The sequence below is a fragment of the Schistocerca americana genome, chromosome 1, assembly GCF_021461395.2.
Source record: "Schistocerca americana isolate TAMUIC-IGC-003095 chromosome 1, iqSchAmer2.1, whole genome shotgun sequence".
Taxonomy (NCBI): Eukaryota; Metazoa; Arthropoda; class Insecta; order Orthoptera; family Acrididae; genus Schistocerca; species Schistocerca americana.
In genome coordinates this window covers 947020119-947035943 of record NC_060119.1, presented here as the reverse complement: position 1 = coordinate 947035943, position 15825 = coordinate 947020119, and the positions used below count along the sequence as shown (strand labels likewise).

At 38.6% G+C, this 15825-nt stretch overlaps 1 protein-coding gene across 7 annotated transcripts in view; it reads right to left on the bottom strand.

Annotated features, from left to right (window-relative positions):
- The window catches only part of LOC124615696 (GATOR complex protein Iml1), a 597731-nt gene that overhangs the window by 561931 nt on the left and 19975 nt on the right, over nucleotides 1-15825 (bottom strand). For 6 of the 7 annotated variants that reach the window (XM_047143737.1, XM_047143755.1, XM_047143765.1 and 3 more), the window contains exons 3-4: nucleotides 12176-12345; nucleotides 11504-11629 (exon numbers count right to left, since the gene is read on the bottom strand). In XM_047143737.1, the coding sequence (XP_046999693.1) occupies nucleotides 11504-11629; nucleotides 12176-12345 (296 nt within the window). The remainder of the gene's footprint in view (nucleotides 1-11503; nucleotides 11630-12175; nucleotides 12346-15825) is intronic. The other variant, XM_047143782.1, reaches the window with a different exon arrangement.

Below are 15825 nucleotides of genomic sequence, written 5' to 3'. Positions count from 1 at the left end.
CCTTTTTGAAGTATTAGCAGAATTTGGACTAGATCAAAAGACAACAAACATCATAAAAGAAACACTCACGGAGACCAAATCCAAAGTAAAATTTATGGGAGAATTGAGCACAGAATTTGAAATAGACACAGGAGTACAACAAGGGGATGTACCGTCCCCAGTGCTCTTCAATTGTGCTCTTGAAAAAGTTGTACGAGAATGGAAAAAAGCAGGTGCACCAGCACACAGACTGGGACCAAGACATATGGGCATAGAATTAGACTGTTTAGCATTTGCTGATGACATGGCACTGATCGCACAAGACATTACCGATGCACAGAAACAGCTAGAATTATTACAAGAACAGGCAGCTAAAATAGGATTACAAATTTCATTTGAAAAAACAAAATTTATGACTGACATCAAAGATGCACCTTCTGATCTCAAAATTGGTAATAACTACATCTCTCAAGTAAAAGAATTTAAATATTTAGGTGAATGGATTGCAGAAAATTGTAATGAAAAGAAATCTGTCAGATCAAGAGTCCAGAAAATGGAGACGGCGTTTCAGTTAACAAAAAACATTTAGAACAAAAAGAGTCTCTCGTGGAACTGCAAAATACGACACTATACAACAGTAATTAGACCCGAAGCTCTCTACACATCTGAGACACTAAACCTTCAACACAGAACATTAAAAGAGGAATTAGAAGTGAAAGAACGTAAGATAATGAGGAAAATCCTAGGACCAAGAACTAAAGATGGGGTACATTATCCAAAACCCAATGCAGAAATATATAAAAATATCTCCAAAATAACAGACACAATGTGCATGAGAAGAATACAATTCATGGGGCACTTAGAAAGAATGGACTCAAACAGGTTAACGTACGAAATCCATACATTTTTAAGGAACAAAACTGCAAGACCGAACTGGTACAAACAGATGGAAAAAGACCTGAGAGAATTAGGGTCTCCCAAATCTACATGATAGAAATGAAATCAGAAAAATCACAAACACACGGGGTTTTGAGGAAGAAGAGAGAAAAACTAACCGACATACATGGTCTACGCAACAAAAGCTAGCCCTTTCGTTGTTTATGAAGGAATACTGGGCGAAAAGGAAGGCCAACAAATGTTGATTACACGTGGTCCTAAGTGATCCATCCGCGAAGAAGAAGAAGAAGTGAATAGATTAAAGGGAGTAATATTGGAGGAGGAAGAAGGGTCGGAAGAGGAAGAAGAAGAAAACGATTTAAATAATTCTGACAACACCTTGGATAGGGTTGCAAAACAAAGATGATATGGGGGGTGAGAAGTCAGAGAGATGTTTTGATTTGTATGTAGTGGACCGGATGGCAAAAGCCACCACTACTAATGAAGTAAAAGGGGATCCATTTAAGCTAAATGTACTTTCCACAGAAGGGGTAGGTTTTTACAGGTGCGAAGTAGTGCAGGATTTGTTAAAAGAACCTGAGTCTGTAGTTAGATGAGAATATGTTGAACAACCTATCACTGAAGTCACTGTGTTTAAAGAAAAGGTAAAATAGATACTGGTTCTGAAGTTTGTGCAGTGTCCCAGAATTTTGTGAATGCTCTCCCTAAAAGTAAGCAAATAGTGATAATGCCCATGAGTGGGCTGAAAATTGTGGTGGCCACTGGGAAAAGCAAGAAGGTGGTCAAACAGGAAATATTGTTACCAATCATAATAAGTGGAGTACAAATACAATTAAATTTTTTGATTATAATGGACTCAGTGTTGAAACGTTGGTAGGCGTCTATTTCTTACACAAATATGAAGGGTGGGTTAATTTTGGGACAAATTATGTAATTATTAGAGTACATGAAAAACTGGTAGTTATTCCCTTCATTGGTAAAAGACATTGTGTAAATAATGAACAAAGTGATATTCCAGTAAGATACTGTAGGACCACAGAGTGATCAAGGGCTGTAATGAATATGGCTAAAGAAAGGAAGTAGATTCTTCTGAGATAGAAAATGTCAGACTTAGGATCAACGAAAATTTGGAAGAATTAAAGGATTTTACTGACATACAAAGAGATGATTGAGACGAATTTTGAACAACCATTGTGAAGTGTTTTCAGACCAAGCCGGTTTAGTTTGGAATTGTGAGTGCTATTTAACTGTGAAAGAGGATGCACATTTGTTCCGAAAACCATTTGCCTTTCCAGAAGTGCATAAGGAAGCCATCTGAGATTTGAAACAGAATATACTCGAATGGGGAATAATAGAAAAAGTGATTAGTGTATATAATAAACCATTGTTTGTAGTACCTAAGAAGGATGGTTCCATTGGGCTTGTTTTGGACACCAGATTGTTAAATAAAATTATCTTGCCAGAAACTGATATGTCTGAAAACATAGAAGAATTCGTGGTGTCACTGCCAGACACCACACTTGCTAGGTGGTAGCCTTTAAATCGGCCGCGGTCCGGTAGTATACGTCGGACCCGCGTGTCGCCACTATCAGTGATTGCAGACCAAGTGTTGCCACACGGCAGGCCTAGAAAGACTTCCTAGCACTCGCCCCAGTTGTACAGCCGACTTTGCTCGCCATGGTTCACTGACAAAATATGCTCTCATTTACCGAGACGACAGTTTAGCATAGCCTTTAGCTATGTCATTTGCTACGACCTAGCAAGGCGCCATTATCAGTTACTATTGATATTGTGAATCATGTACCGTCAAGACCAACGTTCATCATTAATGGATTAAAGTTAAGTATTCCACCAGCTACGTCCATTTTTCTAAATTCTAATTTCCTTGTCATGTTCCAGACCTCACGCCAGCCTGCGTGAGCTAAAACACGTGCATTTCGGCCTCCTTTAGTAAAACCATGTTGGCTCTCTTGCCAACCACAACAGAATAATTACAAAAATTTAAAGGTGAAAAATTTTTCACATCCATGGATGCAACGTGTGGTTACTGGAATCTCCCGTTGGCTAAAGAATCTTGAAAGTACACAGCTTTCCTGTTTGAGGGGAGATGTTACGAGTATAAGGTAGTGCCTTTTGGTTTAAATATCAGTGTTTGTGCATTTGTTAGAGCAATGTCCCAGGTTGTATGTGGCCATTTGTTAAGGAGAATTATGTGGACGATGTATTAATTTCGACTCCCACTTGGGAAGAGCACTGCCTGTTGTTACACAAGGTGTTCGAAGCAATTAAAACAGGGGGAATGAAATTGAAATCTGACAAAACAGAATTTGTTAAGAAAGAAATTAAATTGCTGGGACATATAGTTAGTAGTGTTGGGATTATGCCCGATCCAGGAAAGATAAAAGCCATCAGAGATTATGCAGTGCCAACCACATATAAAGAATTAGAGGGAATGTTTGGACTTTTCAGAGTTTAGCAAAAAATTTGTACCTGGTCTGTTATTCAATGCACCTTGTCTGAGGGAACTTTTAAGTCAACACAGGAGTGTCAAACAGCTTTCGAAGAACTTAAAGAAGCACTAGTGAACAATCAGATTTTGAACCATTCTGACTTTTCAAAACCTTTTTGTCTAGGATCAGATGCATGTGATTACAGTCTGGGGGTGGAATTATTGCAGATCGAAACAGATGATGAAGAACACGTCCACAAAACGATCGCATTTGCAAGTTGATTGTTGCAACAAGCAGAGAAAAACTGTAGCATTTCTGAATTGGAAGCCTTAGCCATTATTTTTGGATTGAAAAAATTTGAGCAGTACCTCTTGGGACATAAAGTTATAATATTTACTGATCATAGTGCTTTAACATATTTAGATACTTGTCAACTCAAACACAGTAGACTGTGGAGGTGGTCTATGTATTTACAGCAATTTAATTATGAGATGAAGTATATAAAGGGTTCCGAAAACATTGTGGCAGACGCGATATCTAGAAGCGTAATGGAAAAAGAGCGGGGGGGGGGGGGGGGGGGGGGGGGGGGGAGATCCATTAAGGAACAGGGATTGTGATGAAATTTTGCTAGCAGTCATTCAACTGCAGGAAGAGGGACCGGACCAATTAAGCACATCCGTAAGGATCTCAAGTCAGGAGCAAAACCAGGACGATAATCTGAAATTGGTAAAAAGCAGGATGGGTCACTCTGATTTTCCAAAGTTAGCTGAATATTACCTGGTATAGAAAGATATTCTTTTTCAATGAAAAAAGAAAACAAATCAAGATTGGCGTTTTTGCTTCCCAGAATAAAATGTAGATTTTTTAAATGATTTTATACATGGGAAATATGGACATTACGGAGCCCGTAAGTGTATTGCTAAATTAAGTGAAGTAATAATTTTTGATAACGTGTGCTGTAGAGTGCAGAAAAGGCTAGAATACTGCGACAGATGTCAAAAAGTATGAGCAAATAACAGAATTATACAGGGACAGATGTACTCTGTGGAACCTCAGAACAATTTAGCAGTGGTGGCTCTTTTTGGCCCTCTGCCAGTTTCTAGGTGACCTTGTGAATATGTGTTTGTATTGGTGGATGGATTTTCGAAGTATGTGAGATTTTATCCTATTAAGAAGGCAAATTCCAAAGTAATAGTGAGTAAATTGGAAAAAGACTACTTTGTAAATATTGGGGTGCTGAAAGCAATTTTGTCAGATAATGAGCCGCAGTTTATTTCTAGGCGTTTTGAGGAATGTTTGAAGAAGAGAAACATAGAACACATTAAAATTTCGGCCTATTTTCCACTGGGAGACACATGTGAAAGGATCGTGAAATAACTTAACCGTCTCTGTAGAACATACTGTCACAAGAAGCACTCTGTTCAGGCTAATTACTTGGAGTATTTTGAAGACATGATTAACAAAATGAAACATGAAGCCATGGGTTTTGCACCAGTAGAATTAATGGGTGGAATTAGACCTAATAATCTCCTCTTTGACCTAGTAGAATTTCTGACTCTTACGGAGGTAGCTATGGAGCACAAGAAGAAGGTAGCATGTACCAATATTAGGAAAAAGGCTTTGGAAAGGAAAAGAAGACACAATGCAAGGGCGAATCCAACAAGTTTTCAGATAGTTGACCTAGTCCTTGTGAAAACTAAAGAAAAGTCTAAGAAACTGACATCCAAGACTAAAAAATTCACTGATGAGTATGTGGGACCTTTTAGAATTATAGCCAAACCTCATGCAAACACCTACAGTTTAGAATATGTTAAGTCACACAAACTGCTGGGCTTAAGAAACATTATTGATTTAAAGAAATACATATTGAAGGATCAATTTAAAAGCAGTAACTAAGAAGCCTCAGGGAATGCACATTCTTTGCGATGTCAGATGTTTAACAAACACCAGGCATCCCAAGTTGTTGGCAATACTACTTCCATTTCATTTCGTGTTGTCAACCTTCCTCTTCATCACTCAGAACTTTTGCTATGGTCTTTACTTCTTCTCTGCTGAGGCTGCTAAAGGTTCAGGAGAGGAGACTTGTAAGTTTTATATTTGATTTTTATGATTGTCGAGAAAATAATATAGAATAGGGATAAATAATGAAAGATACAGAGGAGACAAGTTTATTCAAATTTAGAATTTATTGAGTTACCTTGTGGGGAATATGAATAATCAAATATGAAACCTCCCAGTCTCGTTTTATAAGCTCTTAACAGCCCCACACTTCACATTCCAGTAGATGACTAAAACATTAATCAGTATGATAAACGAATGGGAAGGAGATGGTAAAGCATACAGTAATGTGATTAATTTTCCGAAGTCTGTGACATGTAGAGACACTGTAAGAACTGTTTTCAAGGCAAGAGAAGATTGTCTGCATAATGAGTAAATGAAATGGTATATGAGGTGTTTGGAAAGCCACAGAGTGGTTGGCTTAAGTGTATTCTACTAATTTCAGTAATGTACCTTTTTTTGGGGGGGGGGGGGGATTGGCATGAGTAATTGTGTCTAATCCGCAATGAAGAGCCACTGAAGTTGGCATGAGTCATGTTTAATATTTTCTACAGAGAGTGTATTCTCTGTGTATAGTAGTACGTAATATGTTACAGAGCTACTGAAGATAGAGAAATTTTCTAAAATGGTTTTCTCTTTTTATACAATGTATATAGGAGGAGTTTCAGAACTGCAGAAGGTGGTCTGAATAATTTTCAGGGTATTTAATGATTTTGCATTCTCATGTATGATGATATTTTTCAGAGCTGCAGATGGTGGCAGAAATTTATTTTCAATATATTTAATGATGTAATTTTTTTCTTGGTGTATAAAGTTAAGCAGTAAATTTTTCTGAAAGAAAGAGTAAAATTTTGAATCAGCAATATTTGTAAGAGTGACTTGCTCAATGATTAAAACAGATTTTGGAAAAAGAATTCAGTAGTAGTGCCAATTTCGCGTACTGTTAAAGATTTGAGGGAGACAGTTAATTCATTTTTCACTGAGTTAGTTAATACTAAATGACTAAATGTAAAGAAATTTTGGATTAAAAATGAATATGAATTTGCCCAAGAGGAGTTTTGAGTAAAGTGAAACTGCTACTACAGTGTAATTTTGAAAAAAAAGTTTTTAAAAAGTTCTTTGAAGAAATATTTACTTTTGAATCTGAGAGTCAAGCTTTGAGCAGCATACCACTAAAACTGTATTCAAACATTACAGGATTGTTTTCCATACTCATCCGCATTAACTCACGTTTCCACATTTAGAGCAAGCTGCCATTCACACACCAAGTAGAAATTCCTTGCAAGTCATCCTCCTACAGTCACTTAAACACTACATTGCGGAATCATTAGCAAAGAGCCACAAATTGCTGCTCCCCACTACATGTCAAATTGTTTATATATTTATAGTACAAGACTGGTCCTATCACATTTTCCTAGGAAACTCCTGACAATACCATCGTCTATGACGAATATTTACCATCCACAACAAAGTATTTGATTCTATTACTTAAAATGTCTGGGTCACTTACATATCTGAAAAACTATTCCCTTTGCTCGGACCTTTATTAATAGTCTGCAGGGTGGTACTGTGTGATCTGCTTTCCAGAAATCTAAAAATACAGAATCTGATTTCATCCATGGTTCACTTGATATCATTCAAGAAAAAAGTGAGCTGAGTTTCACACATGTAATTCTTTCTAAATCTGTGCTGATTTGTGTACAGAAGGTTTTCTCTCTGAAGGAAATTTATTACATTCAAACACAGAATATACTCAAGAGTTCTCCAACCAATCGATGTTAAGGGCATTGGTCCGTGATTCTGCAGGACCCTTCTTAGATACTAGTCACCTATCTTTTTTTTCCTAGTTGTATGGTAACTTGGCTCTTGGAACTGGTTGAGGTAGACACGATAAATAAACCTAAGTAAGAAGCTAATCCAAAAGAGTATTTTCTGTAAAACCAAACTGGGATGAACCGAGACCTATTGACTTATTTGTTTTTAGCTCTTTCGGTTGTTTTTCAGTGCCGGGGTTGCCAGTTTCTATGTCCTTCATACAGGAGAATGTGCAATGGTCAAATCACCAGGCCCCCTACTTGTCACTGTTGATGCTACATCTCTATATACTAACATTCCTCAAGCACATGGCCTTGCAGCTATCGAACACTACCTCTCACCAATATTATCCCAAACTTGGCCACAGCTTGTGGCCTAGTGGTTAGCATCACTGCACACAGAAGTAGTGTGTGACAAGTTGAGAATTTGGGCTGGATGTGAAGCATGCTCGGATGACTAAAGTGGTTATAGTGAACACACACGTACTGTGGGAAATCTGGGTTCAAGTCTCAGTTTGTACAAATTTTCACTTGTCACCACTGAATTATTTCAGTGCCCTCATATGGCTGACTTCAGTATTTCTCTTTCATCGTCTAGATAATGGGATCCAGATTTTAGTCCCTGCTTGATCGGAGATTGCCAAGTGAAGACAACTGTGTGTTTGTATTGTCCTAAGGTATGTATCTCACCTTCATGGAAATGCAAGTTGCTGAGGTGCCAATTAGTAAAGCTTGCACCAGGTAGCCGAACAACACCAGACAGGGTCTCCCCAGCCAAACAATCATTTCATTTCATTTCGTCCCTGACTGGAGCAACTGAGCTATACCCTTCACCGGGTCTTTGATTATCTGTCATGATGCCCAGAAATGTGGACATCCTATCAAGCTCCTTCCAACCCCTCTTAAAGTGGTGTTCCATCCCACCCCATCAGAGACAGGGTCAACTGCACAAGCAGCCATGTCACAAACCAGCTGTGCTGCAATCACTGCACAGCGTTTTATGTGGACATGACCACCAATCAATTTTCCACTAGAATGAATGGGCATCACCAAACCATGACCATGAGCAGAGTTAACCTTCCAGGGGCACAAAATGCCACTGAGCACAACATGCTAGAGCCCCTTGCTATCTGGATACTTCCCTCCAACACCAGCTTCTCTGAACAACACAGATCAGAGTTATCCTTACAACACATCTGATGTATTTTCACACTCATGATGCATGCAATTTCAGAGATCACGTGTCCATACAGTTCACAGGGGCCCTTATAGAGGCCACATAGACCGGACCCCTGGCATGCCCTAGTGAGCTGCCAAAGAAACAATATTATTTAGGCTATGGCAAACAAATGCTCGGCCTATTCTGTAACTTGTATTACTGTTGTCCAGTCAATGTGTTCAGTGCTTTGCATGACCTGTACTTCATTGTATCTTAGGTGTTGCTCGATAAAGTACTATGTTCCAAAACTTGTGTTTGTTCTTGCTATAGCAAACTTGGCGATGAAGATAAGATATGTTTTCTGTGTGTGTTAGTATCAGTGCTTAGTCACCTGGCAAACATCTTGTTGAAACAAATACTTCCACGTATCATTGCCCAGCAGTCTGCTTTCGCGGATCGACAGCAGGCTCTCGCCACCACTCTCAATAAAGTGGCATATACAAGTTCATGGCAGGTTACTCTTTCATCAGTGCAACCATTGCCCTTTCTGGCATAAGATGAATCGGCTGAAGATTGGGAGTCTCACGAGACACGGTTATGTCAACATTTCCAGGCTTTTTGTGTGAGCTATGCAAACCAGTGTAGGGCTTTCTTTCCTGGGTTTCACTGTTCATTTATCACTTGTTGCGCCAACTTGTGTCTTTGCAAGAACCAACCAGCTTATCTTTTGATTAAATGTGCAAACCGCTCTCAACCTATTACTGTGACAGAACACATCACTGTGACGCATGCAGAATTTTACCATAATCAGAAACACCTAAACCAATTTTACAAAGCAATCAACTCCTGTTAGGCACACTGCAAGTATTCATGATGACCGGGAAGCCTTTGCCACAGTACAACCATCAACTCAGCATCGCACGGGGCAGTGTCAGCTCTGACCACAGCAGCAACAGGCCACGGCACAACAGTGGCCATGTGCCCCCTTCCATCTTGCCCATACTGCTTAAGCATTGGGCCATTTGCAATAAGTGTTCATAATGCATTGGTGTGTAACTCCTCTTCAAGTGTGGCAAACACAGTAGTGGCAATGGACATAAACTGTTATCTCTATGAAGACTGTCTTTACGAACAAATTTGTTTATTGATTTGCAGATATTTTAAAACCGCAAAAAATGCAAGTAGACACAGGAGCTGCAGCCACTTTAGTAAACGCACAAACATGTGGACTTGGTCTCCCCTCCCCTCCCCCCCCCCCCCCCCCCCGCCCCTCCCCCCCCCCCCCCCCCCCCCACACACACACACACACACAGGTTTTGCAGAATTTTATTAGCTACAATTAATTTTGTAGCATCTTCTTTCATATAGTGCTTCATTATAGATAAACACATCATCTGAAAAATGTCTTAGGTTACTATTAATATTGTCTGCAAGGTCATTAGTATACAACATGAACAGCAGGGGTCCCAATACACATCCCTAGGACACACCGTAAGTTACTTCTCCATCCGTCCATGACTCTGCATCCCAGATAACTTCTTGTGTCCTCCCTATCAAAATATTCTCAACCAAGTCACCAATATCACTTGATACCCTGTACAATCATACTTTTGATAATGAACGTAGATGTGGCACTGAGTCAAATGCTTTTCAGAAATCAAGAAATACAGCATCTACTTAACTGCCTTGCTCAAAGCTTTCAGTACGTCACATGAGAGAAGTGTGAGTTCGGTTTCACATGATTGATGTTTATGGAATCCCTTTCGGTTTGCAGGAAGGAGGTCATTCTGTTCAAGCTACCTCATTATGCTTAAGCTCAGGATATGTTCTAAGATTCTATGACAAATCAATGTCAAGGATGTTGGACAACAGTTTTTTTGCGTCACTCATACTGTCTTTCTTGTAAACGAGTGTGACGTGCACTTTCTCCCTACTACTGGATACAGTTTTTTGTTTGCGGCATATACAATCATACACGTAAGTTAAAAGAGAGTCTAACTCAGCCACAGATTCAGAACAGAATCTGATAGAGAGACTATTGGGGCCAGGAGCTATGTTCAGTTTTAACAACTTCAGCTGTTTCTCAATACCACTGACACTAATATCTACTTCATGCACCTTTTCAGCGGTACAAGAATTGAATTTCAGTTTCTGTCTGATTCATGAGTGGTGGCTGCTATATTTCATGCCACTAAGAGCCTTTACATATGACCACAATTTCTTCAGGATTTGTGAAAGATCATTTGACAACATTCTGCTGTGGTAGTCTCTGAAGGCTTCACATATTTCTATCTTGACAGACAAATGCATTTAATTTAGCATCTCTCTATTCATAGTCCTATGCTTCGGTTTGTTTGGTTTACACCTGTTATACAGTAGTATCTGTTTCTTTAGAAGTTTCTTTACAGTGACTCTATACTATGAAGGGTCCCTTCCATTATCAACTGTTCTGCTGGGTACATATCTAGACAGAGCACAGTCAACTATTCTTTTAAACTTGGCCTGTAGTTCTTCCACATGCTCCTGTCATGTGCTGAGAGTTTTGATTTCCTCACTGAGATATGACGCTACTGCTCTTTTATCTAGTCTACTCGACACTACTTCCTACTTATTTTAGTTGCCCTATGTACTTCATAAATCATTGCTGCCACAGCTGCCTCATTGTCACTGATACCAGTTTTGATGTTGACAACCTCAACATGTCAGGTTAATTTGCTGCCATTAGACCTAATATTTTTTCAACACAAGTGGGATTCCAAACTTTCTGTTCTAAGCAGTTTCCAGAGAATACATTTAGTAATGCTTCGCACAATGTCTGGTCACACTGACCACTAACAAAACTGTAATTTTCCCAATTACTTGTTTAATAGTTAAAGCCTCCAGCGATAATTACAATATGAATGGGGAATTTATGCACTAGCGAACAGAGGTTTTCTCTAAGGTTTTTGGTTACATCAGATGGTGTCATGGTCATCTTTTACAGATTAGGAATTTGCTTCAAAAACTTTGTAAGTATTGATGACAAATTACTGAAATAGGTGCATAACAGACATCACTTACATTCCACTCCATTCAGTTTATGCTGCTACATTTCATAAAACTACCTTATTATAATATAACGTTTTACATGTCTTGATGAAACTTACTTTAGTATCATTTGTAATCACACCGCAGGCTACTCTGTCACCCATTGACCACATTTCATAGACCTGGCATCGAATTGTACCACCACAGAACTCAATTTTCTTGTTCACATACACACATGTATCCACCTAGAAAATATAGTAGAAAAAAGTTATAAAGTTAATGTAATACACTTCTCATTGTAACACATATTTTTCTTTGCCTCTCAACTCCCCAGTTCTCAGTCAACAGATATGACAAAACAACAAACATAATACATTCAGAAACACTGTAATGGCAGTCATAGCGAAATTAAAATTGTATAATTAATATGTTACTCTATAAGTGTTTTGTGAAAAAAGTATTTATGAAACAGTTTTCACTCATTACATCACCCATAACACTTTTATGGGAAAAGTTTCAGTTACAAAAAAACACTTCAACACTGTTTAGCACACTTCCATTTTAACTACATGGGTGCACGATAAACAGCACAAAACACATCTCCCATTTTGCTTATTGACATGTAGGAGATGAAGCTAATTATTTCTTTTCCTGGAAAACTAATGGGGAGTGTTTGGAGCTTGTTTCCTCTACTTTAAGCATTACTCCATGGACAATGACAAAGAAAAAATGTATAGAAAGTATCCCACAGGAAGCATAATTTAAAGTCTTATTTCTTTCTTTTTCCTTACCAGACTGTTCTTTAGTCTCCACATTTCGCTTCGCCCCAAATACTGGTCTTTGAATGTCAGCTCAACAGAATCCAAAGCTACATCTGCAGGGTTTACTATGTTCACGCACACGTCAGCATATGTTCGCAGTTGAAATGCAGTGGCAATACTCTGTTCAACACTTATCGTATCTGAGGAAAAAAATAATTTAAAAAGTCAGTATCTTCCAACAATGTTCCATAATATGCATTTTGGAAAACTAGTAAAAATAAAAAAGTTATGCCAAATTATATGATGATAATTTTTAGAGCATATTTCTTTCACTTTCATCATATCCTGAAAATTGAACAAATTTGTCATTAAGGACTTATCATCCTCTTAGATGTTTGAGATCACCCAGCAACTCTTGTAAAATTAATCAGATGCAAAGGGCAAAATATTACACTGAGAATCTTAGAAAGAACATTTTCAACTGGATCATTATTACATATTACATGCATTTATTCACAGCTGCATCAGTGCACAGTGTTTCGTTTAAGAGGACACTGTCCTACTGCCAACCATGTACACATATTCCATGTACATAATAATGCTGAACTATCTGCCATGTATTTTTTTAAAAAAATCAAATTCATCTGAGCTGTTCACATAATTTACACTATAGGCACATCACATTTCCAAAGTTTCTGTTCTCTTCTAGTCTGTATTGCTTGTCATCCACATTTCTGTTCCATATCAGGACTAAAATCCAGAAAAATAGTTTGAGGAAATGAGTGCCTGACACACAAATTTATATTTGATGGTAACACATCTAGCTTCTTCAAGCAAGCTTTTCTCAATATTCCCAGTCTGCATTTTGTATCCTCTTCTCCTTTACCACCATCATTTACGTATTTTGTTGCCCAAATAGTAAAACTTGTCTAAACCTTTAGTATATCTTTCCTAATCTAATTCCCTCAGGATTGCCAGATGTAATTAGAGAGCATGTGTTTGCCCCTGTTATACTTTTATTCATGTTCCACTTAGTATCCCTTTTCAACATACTACCCACCCAGTCCACTTACCTTCCTGTTCAACTGGTCGTCCACGTTCTTTGCCCTCTCGCAACAAAATTACAATGTGATCAGTATATCAATGTTTTCAATTTCTTCTAACCAAATGTTAATCATGCTAAATGTACAGATTTAATAACACTGAGCATAGGCTAAAACCTGCCTCACTGCCCTGTACACTACTGCCTCCCTTCCACATCCTTCAAGTCTTAGAACTGCAGTTTTGTTTTTGTATAATTTGTAGATAACTTTTCACTCCCTGTATTTTAACCCTGCTACATTCACAATTTTCAAGAGTGTAGTTCAGTCAACACTGTCAAAAAGAGAGAGAGAGAGAGAGAGAGAGAGAGAGAGAGAAGAAGAAGATTGCTATTCAACACAGAAAAGCCACTTAGTGGCAGACAGTCGCATTTAACATACATTTAAAAGTAGGTTGTGTGTTGGGGGGGGGGGGGGGGGGGGCTAGTGTTTTTCTATATCTGAGGAAAGAATTTTTCTGATAGCTTCATAGCTTGGTCTACTTTTAAACATACTTAAAATGTGCCTGTCAGCAGCTCAACAGCTCCACTATGTGGTAAGTAGCAAGCCATCCCATTTCATTGGTAAAAACTTTTCCTAAATCTACAAATGCTGTAAATGAAGGTTCCACTTTTTTAAATGCATCTTCTAAGATGATCTTCGGAACCCCTACTGATCTTACCACAGGTCATCTTCAATAAGCCATTCATTCCTTCTGTAGATTATATTGTGTTAGTATTTTACAGCATTATTTACTAACCTGTAGGTTTGATAATACTCAGAACAATCAGTACCTGCTCTGCTTGGCACTGGGATTATTAAATTCTTCTTAAAGTCTGATGGCAGGTCATCTGCCTGACATATCCTGCACACCAGGTGGAACAACTTTGCCATGATTGATTCTCTTTATGGACAGAGCGGGCCAGTGGCAGCATTAAATTCTATTGGACTCAAATCTGCTACAGCCAATGCCAGATTGTAATGCCACAAAGGCACAGTGTGGTCAGAAAGCATTCTGTTTAGATTTGCATAATTCATAACGACATTTTCTCTCTTCTCTGTTGACATATTAGTAACCACATCACACTGTTCTCATTCAACAAATACCTATGCCTACAGTGATGTACTCAGTTTTTGCATAAATAGAAGGAGTGCTTCAGTAAGCTCTTTCTTGTTCACTTAAAGAAATGGGTGCACTTGTTTGATATTGCATCTTTTCACTGAAGCCATCATCTTGTGCTACAGATTAAATACAGTTAAATGTGAAAGTTAATGTGTCAAATAGAAGAGTAGAGCAATAACAGACCATGCTTCATGTAAGTTAATAGCTTTTGTTTACTGACAAATTAATTTGAAGCAAGGATTCCTCTAAGAGTCTACTCAAATTCCACATTTATTACAGGTACTGAGTGGTACTTTATTCACTTCAGAAGGCTATAAGTGAACAAAACTGTGTGCAACAGATGATGTGCACCAACAAAGTAATACGATTTACAGTTTTGGTTCATCATCTCAAGATATAACTTTTTCTGGCACTTCTCCCAATCTGCACATGTAAATGACCCAGGTTACTTAATATAGTGCTCTCTCTCTCTCTCTCTCTCTCTCTCTCTCTCTCTCTCTCTCTTTCTTTCTTTGATCTCTGATAGGGCAACAGACTGTTTTCAACCACCAACTGATCAGTCATTTATTTTTCTCAGTTGGTTTTATCAGTTAAATGAAACATGTGGCCATGTCTCTGTGGCCATGTCAGCTATATGCATGTTTTCACTCACTCACTGAGTTTATGTGGTTTCACTCAATACGAGACAACTGATTGAATCAAGTCTCCACTGGCTGTGGCCGTTACGTGAATGTTTTCACTCACTGACCAAGTTTGAGTGGTTTCATTCAATGTGAGACAATTGACTGGCATAAGGCTCTATCAACTGCAGCTGCTATATGAATGTTTTCACTCAGTCTCTGGGTTTGGTGATTTCGCTTTTCCTCACACCCTTTTCTGTGTGTGTGTGTGTGTGTGTGTGGGGGGGGGGGGGGGGGGTGACAATTGGGGCACGCGTGTGGACCCACCACCACTACAGCCTCCTCCTGCTGTTGCCACAGCAAGCATTGTAGCCAGTGCAAAGAGGTGGAATGGTGGTCGGCACAAGTGGAGGATACTGCTGGGACCGGCACTATTAGCTACCGGCCACCACGCCACTTTCTCACACCAGCTGGCCCTGGCAACAGCACGAACCTGACATGAAGTGAGCAGGACACTCAGAGGCTAGCTACATAGATAGGTTTCTTTATATAATTAATTAATGGACATCATCACATCTTTTCAGTAAAATGGAATGCAAACAGTCACAGAAATCTGCCATGTACCCTTTCTTCTTCACGTACCCTTAACAGAACTTTCATGCCTGCAACTTTGCACTACCAATGAAGATTTATTAGTTACATGATGTTAATTGCACCTGGAACAATTTAATGCACAGCAGTTTATATATCAGTTTTAAATGATGAAAATAAGAATTAGTCCTCCAGTACATAATTAAATGAGTATTTATACTACGTATTTTAACTTTAGCATAACCACTGAGATGTCTTCCTGTATAC